At 34.5% G+C, this 7,289-nt stretch overlaps 1 protein-coding gene across 1 annotated transcript; it reads right to left on the reverse strand.

Annotated features, from left to right (window-relative positions):
- Positions 1-692: 692 nt before the first annotated feature.
- Positions 693-6,988, reverse strand: LOC144839226 (uncharacterized). Its single transcript, XM_078694538.1, has 5 exons — positions 6,968-6,988; positions 6,605-6,743; positions 1,608-4,646; positions 994-1,232; positions 693-797 (listed from the first exon to the last, which is right to left on the reverse strand). Exons 1-5 carry the CDS (start codon positions 6,986-6,988, stop codon positions 693-695), a joined length of 3,543 nt encoding a protein of 1,180 aa, XP_078550664.1.
- Between the last annotated feature and the right edge of the window lie 301 nt (positions 6,989-7,289).

Below are 7,289 nucleotides of genomic sequence, written 5' to 3' on the forward strand. Positions count from 1 at the left end.
GTACTATATTGATATATGTAGGTCAAAGGTGAATCGGCATCAATAAAATTAACACAATTAACAATAAATTCAGTTATCGTAGCTGTACCATTCGTAGGAGTCACACTACACGTTCCATTTACTGGTACATTGTTGACTTCAAAACTAATATATGATATTCCTGAAAAAAATCGGAATAATTTCATGTAATAATAAAAACTAAATGGCTGAGAGATGACAATGTTACATCATTCTTTCTTATAAAAGAATACAAACCTGAATTGACGAAATTGGCATTTCTTGATACTCTTAATTTTATACGGATCTGTTGATTCTCCTCAAATAAACCTGGTTCAATTGAGAGGTTGGAAACATTCGTTCCAGTTCCAGAATAGAGGTTTACTTTCCTTTCAAGTATTTGTTGGTAGCTTTCACTTGCTAAATAGGATACTTCCCACCTACAGGTAATTAAAGCAAAGAACACTTTAGTGAAAAAAAACATAATTTAATAAGTTAATATCGATTTTAATACCTATTATAATTTTGGCTATTTAATATCTTGTAAATTTAATATTAATTTTAATGTTGTGTCGTTTTAAGTTTGTAATATTGTTACTATTCGAGCAAATGAATTTCTCTTAATAAATTTTACTGATTACAAGAACCTCAGAATATGATTAATACAACAAAAATTGAAAAAAAATGTATGTAATTTATACTTGTAGTAAAGCGTAGTTCCACGACGTTTGTTCAATTCCTTTGTTTCTAGAGAAAACCGATTTGTTGACGTCTTCTTCTGTTTGCAATTCAATTTGCACCTTAAATTAATTAAATTGCACATTAAAATTAACTTTTAAAAATCTGTTGTTCGAAAGCTCTGCAAATGTTTCTGGCTGTTTTACTTTTGATTTAGATTTTGCTTTTTTTCAATAATTTGCCTTGGCATTTATATATGTATATATTATAAACAAAAGTTTATTAGGAAATTATGGATAAAGTTTTCTTGACCCTTACATCTTTTTTTATCATAAAATTGCCACTAGTTTCTAAGTATTGTTCCTGAATATTGTAATAGTATATTAATACATACGCCATTAGTATCTCAGGTGGTTCACCTTCCACAACATTAAGTATCTGAATGTACTCTCCTCTTCGATCACCTTTACGCACCACAAACTTTACCTCATACTCCATAAGCCAGTACATAGCACTGGTATTCAATGTTAGATTAGCAGCTATATAGGATAATTTACCTGTTGAAAAACATTTAAACATTGACTTGACGATGTGTAAACATAATGAACTTAGTGTAAATGTATTAGTCTCAACCTTAGTAGACAATGTCTATATGACTCAAAGATGTTCTCCAGATGGAATGTATTCTGAGATTAGAGCAGATCATATTGTATTCTTATTTTTTAATTTTTGTTAATTTATACGAAATAACAGACTGAATTGAAGATTAAAATGATTAATTGACGAATAATAATTTATTCATTCACCATTTATATAGTGCCAATCGAACAATCATTGCTTATGGCACTGTGGACTACAGAAGTACATGATTCTTCCCTGCATGGTAAATTTATTTAAAATAATTTTTATCGATACAAGTCAATAAATGTTACCTCCTGGTTTTGGGACATCTGAGCCTCCTAATTTGCCAAAGCATCCTCCAACATCATCAAGATTATCTTTAATGTATAAATCTCTGTCTTTTACTGTTGAATTTCTCTGTAAAACTTCAAAATCATCATCCCATTCTTCAAAAGTTTCAAGTTCGTCAACATAAATGCTTTCATTCAAAAATTTAATTCTTGCTCTTCGACACAACCACGTAAAATCCATACCAGTTTTATCATGTTCATCAATATCAGGATCGTGTGTTAATGTCAAACCATCTAAATCGAAAGTGCCCTTAGTCCAGGAAATAGTGTGGTACTCCCCTCCTACCACCTCAACTGATAACTTAGTTGGAATGACTTCTATATTCACAGAATCTTCACTATAAACACCGATCTCTCCACCTAACATCGTCACTCTCAGTTCAAATCTGTAAATACCATACGTAAGTTTTTTTGGTTCAATGATCAATGTTCCTAATCCGCTTCCACTAGTGACTGTATGAGACGATAATTCTATTTTCTCTTCATAATTGCCATCTTTTATAAAGCCCTTCCATTCGTAGAGAGTTAAATCGGTAGATGAACAGTTGACAGTAACAGCCGACTCTACTTTGATCCTCTTTGATGCTTCATATTGACGAATATTAAGATTACATTTACCTGTGTAGGTATCTCCACATCCGTTTTCGCCCGATACATTCACAATTGGTAAATAACATGGATATTTAGTTATAAGCTGCGTCACTGTTTTGTTAACGTAAGATACCGTGTTTACACCTTCATAGTGTACTTCAAATCTCCCGTACTCATAAAATGTATTTGAAATCTTGATTGTTGAATCAGCATTATCGTTATTCACATCATACCAAAGTTGCAAAGAGTCAATAGGCTCTACCTCTTGAAAATCTGCATATTTTTCTTCACACATTGCGTGTGATCCATGGAAACGTACACGTTCTGGTTCTGATAGCTCACTTATGAAGTCAATCCGATAGCAAGCATCTGTAGCCACTCTGCCCAGTTCAATTATGAAATCCACGGTTGAGTTCACAAGCACTGCTTCAGATCCTGTTAATCTCAAATCAGTTACAACCTCTTGAACATATATTTGTTTGCTTGCTACTTCACTACTCACTGGGTTCGATGCATTCACTGTTATTATATATGAACCCGGCTCGGTGTACTGATGAATTCCTGTATGTTCATTTGTTGTCTGTACAGCAGTTGAATCGCCAAAATCCCAGGTATATTGAACATGCGATCCAGCGCCAATTGTAGTAGTCACAACAACCCAGTTTCCTAACGCCACATACTCTTCCTCCAGTAAATCATCATTAGTTATGTTTGTGGCATTACGATGGTCAATGTGTACATCTGAATATTGTACTGTTTGTTTTAACTGCTCAATACCTTCCAACACCAGCATATCACACTGAAACACTGCATTGCTAACATGATTCCAAATGGTAAGATTAATAGTGTAACTGTTGGAAGTAGAATATTCATTGTTCACTTTCACAACATGTAACATATTGTTTGTGTTTTTTGATGTTTCTACCACTCCATGTTCGGACAAATCTGCCAGCAGGCACATTTCCTCTATAGGGCAAAGAGCAGACCCGTCGTCAAAATCAATTGTAAAGTATGCATCTGTAGGCTCTTTAAAGATTTCATTACGATACACATCGATTGGTATAACTACATGTGATGGTTCACCGTTTTCGTTAATTCCCAATTTATTTATATACTGACATTCCAATTCATACTCTTTCACAGGGTACTGAACAGTAACATTGGCAAAGGTTGTGGTTTCACCGATCAAATTTGTCGCATTTATTGTTACATTAAACACACCTTTATCACCAAATGAATGCAGAACAGAAATTCTATATTCAGATGTTTGTTCTTTTGTTACTTTTTCATCATCACCAAAATCAATAGTATACTGAATTCGTGAGCCCCAGGTCACCGAGATGTCAAACGTGACAGATTCATCAACTCGAGCATAATATTCAGCGTTCACATTAAGGCCAGAAATCACCGCTTCTAAATCAACCGTACATGTACGTAAGACATTGCTTATTTTATTATGAAGATAAACAGAGATATCATATGTACCATAAGTTGAAAGGTTAATCGTATGACTAGCAGATAGGTTTTCATCATACTCAATACCAACCATGTTCATTATAGTTTCACTTGCGCTCAGTCGACCAATCACAGTGTAATTTGCAAACACAGCATTCGGAAGGTTTATAGGAATCCCAGTGAATGAATATTCTACAGTGATATTCCATGGTTCCTGAAAATCAATTGCAACGACATCATCACAATTCAACTGTAGCTCATCCGTAATATTGTTCTGGACAGAAATCGTTTCAGTAACATTCATGACGCTGATATTATTCGAGCAATGAAGGAAAATATCAAACTCGCCCAGGTTGTTGATCTGATGAGTAAAAGATATTTTATCCCCATCACTACGAAGCATTAAATATATTGAAAATTCTTTTATGGTGGTATCATTTAGTTGTACGTTACAAGCGACATGTGACCCTCTCAACATATCAAATTCAATTTGAAAAGGACCACCTCTATATGCAAATTCTGGCACGTATAACTTCAAGTCATAAATTTCATATTCAACTGAGAGGAGAATATAATCCTTGGCTGAACTTAACACATTGCTTCGTATCATAGTAACATTTAATAAATCTAACTCATTAAACATTTCAGTCGCCATAGTGAGGGAATAAACAACGGTTTCTTCAACTTGATAATATGTCTCTGTGATATGTGTATAATTGACTCCATCTATAAACAATTCAATACTAGAATTGACACCTGAAAATACTTCTGTTGCAATAAGAATCTTACGGCTGCCCCATGTAATAGGATTTTGGTTCATAATTCTAAACCCAGTAATACGCTCATCGAACTGTATATTTGTTGAGATGTTGGATTCGCTGACAACATTCTCTGACTGTATTGTAAGCGGAAGGTTAGCTGAATGGGCACAATCGAAACTAACAAAGTTGATGCCTAAACAAAAAAATAAATCAAACGTTTTTATTTCTAAACTGTACGTATGAAGTGCCCAAATTGTTGGCACAGAAGTTTAACTACTCTATATTCAACTCAGCGACTAAAAATAGAGCAGTCAATCTTTCAACTCATGACATATTATGACCACTTATAAACATTAATTATTTTGTATATTATTCTTATAAATCCAAAGGCAAATTACTGAAAAAAATGAAAATGCTGTGGGTATCAGTGGCTGGATCTCAATGGAGATACAAAAAAAAAGCGAAAAGCTAAATCAAAATGATAAGTAAAACAGCCAGAAAAGTTAGCAGAGCTTTCGGGCAACACTAGCCCTTCATCAGTGCAAGTGAAGGAATTTGGATAACGTCATAGTATAAGAGCTGGCAAGTGCTGCTTGGGTGGACAGGAATAAAAGAAATACAACAAAAGGAGACAGGGTGGAGTCTGAATAAGAGTAGAAAACAAAGGTAGCTTGGTAGAGATATAAACAATTTTGGAATGAAACTAAAAAACAGCTTAAATGGTGGTTAATATTGAAACTTAAATTTTGGTAGTCAATAATTTTACCGATCTGGGAGTATGTTCCTAATGTTAAGTCCAAAAGCTTTTGTGGTTTTAAGTTGTAATTCCCAGTGGTTTTCTTTTTCTTTGCGAGTTTTGTTGCTCCATTTGACTCCGTGGTCTATTGCAATAACTCTGAAATTTGCAATCGAGTGACCAGCTGAATTAAAATGTTCGGCTACAGGTTGATCAAGCTTTAATGTTTTGATAGCTGATCTGTGTTGTGTCATTCTCATACGGAGAGTGTTTTTTATTTCTCCGTTTGCCACAAATATTACAGTATTTGGTTAGACAATTAATTAATTGATTGTCTTATCCGAAAAATGCGGCCAGTTTGGTTACTCTTAAATTTTTCAGTAGAATCAACCAATGAACATGTTTTGCAAGATTTGCCACAAAGGTGACTGCCCAAATTTTGGCTGTCATGAGAGTTAATTTCACTCTTAAATTTGGATCTGACTAATATATCACGAAGGTTGGGAGGTCTACGAAATGCAATAATGGGTGGTTCCGGAAAAACAGTCTTGAGACGTTCTGTGGACTGTAGAATACAGGTAGCCCGTAAGAGGCAACCTTGGCGATAGGTTGTGACCAATGGCACTCTGGTCGAATTTTTTGGCTGACGTGGTTTGTACGTCAGTGTTTGAGATCGAGGAATATCGTTTGCTTTCTTTATAGCAGTTTCGATGTATTCTTTCTTGTAATTTCTATTCCAGAGATGTCCGGTTGGTTCTTCGGTACAATTCTGAAAATCTGAATCTGAAGAACAGATACGTCCGATACGTAATGCATGACTGTACGGTATGTTTTTAGTACAGTGTCAGGGATGACAACTGCTAGGGAGCAGGTACATATTTTTAACCGTGGGTTTACTGAGTAGGTCAGTTTTGGGTGTACCATTTTCTATGGTCACTATAGTGTCCAAAAAGTCAACGCTACTAGTGGATTTGGTAGCTGTAAATTTGATAGTTGGGTGGGCTGAATTAATATTGAGTAGAAAAGATTCCAAATTATTTTGACCATGGGTCCAGATCATGAAGATGTCGTCAATGTATCTAAACCAAACAAGTGGTTTATTACGTTGGAGGGACAGAAAATTGGCCTCAAATTGTCCCATAAATAAATTTGCAGAAGATGGCGCCATTTTTGTGCCCATCGCTGTGCCATGAATGTGAAGGTAATTGTCATTTCCAAAAATAAAATTGTTGTTGGTTAAAATCAACATGACCAGTTCTCTTAAATGAGCTTTAGTAGGCGTTTTGCCTGGAATTTGTTTGTAATCTAAAATACATGCGTCGGCTCCTTCTTCGTGAGGGATATTAATATACAATGATGAAACATGTAAATTTAAATAATTTTTATATATATATATTTGTATAACAAACGTGTACCTTTGCAACCAAGTAATCCAATTTTCAAGAGCACAGCACCTTCAAAGTCCATAAAATTTATTTTGACATACTTGGCTATGAATGTGTCATCAAACATTTGGTACATAAAGCCATCATGTGTGTTATGATATGTAAATTTCTGAAAAATACAACAACTTGTTTAAATGAATATATAATGGCAGTCTTACGACAAAAAGCTAGGTGGTAACCCTTGAAGTGTTCAGTGTAAAATTCAGTATTTTTCTTACTTATACTTTTGTGAGCCTTTTCATCTGGAAGCATTTTTTGCCTTAAATATTCTGTCTAAATAATTATACTCTTAAAATATGGCTAGTGGAAAGCAAGAGGGTAGAACTGTTATACCATGGAGGAAATATCCTCCATGGTTATACCCAGCTTAGATCTACAATGTCAACTCATCGAGCAGTTTAACTATTTCAATCATGGTTATAGTAACTAGGCTATGCCATGTTCTTTGACTAATTTTCTCCCATCAACTCAAAAACATTCATTAGTAAGTTTACCTTGATTTCCCCTTTTTCATAAAGGAATTTCCAAGAAATTTTGTCTACACTGTGTTGTACACAAAACTGTCGTTGATCACTTGAATCCATGTTACTCAATAAAATGCCTGATAGTTCCTGTCTCCCAGGCAGTACGATTATCACCCATGGTTCATAGCGGT

The sequence above is a fragment of the Antedon bifida genome, chromosome 4 (assembly GCF_963402885.1).
Source record: "Antedon bifida chromosome 4, ecAntBifi1.1, whole genome shotgun sequence".
Lineage (NCBI taxonomy): Eukaryota > Metazoa > Echinodermata > Crinoidea > Comatulida > Antedonidae > Antedon > Antedon bifida.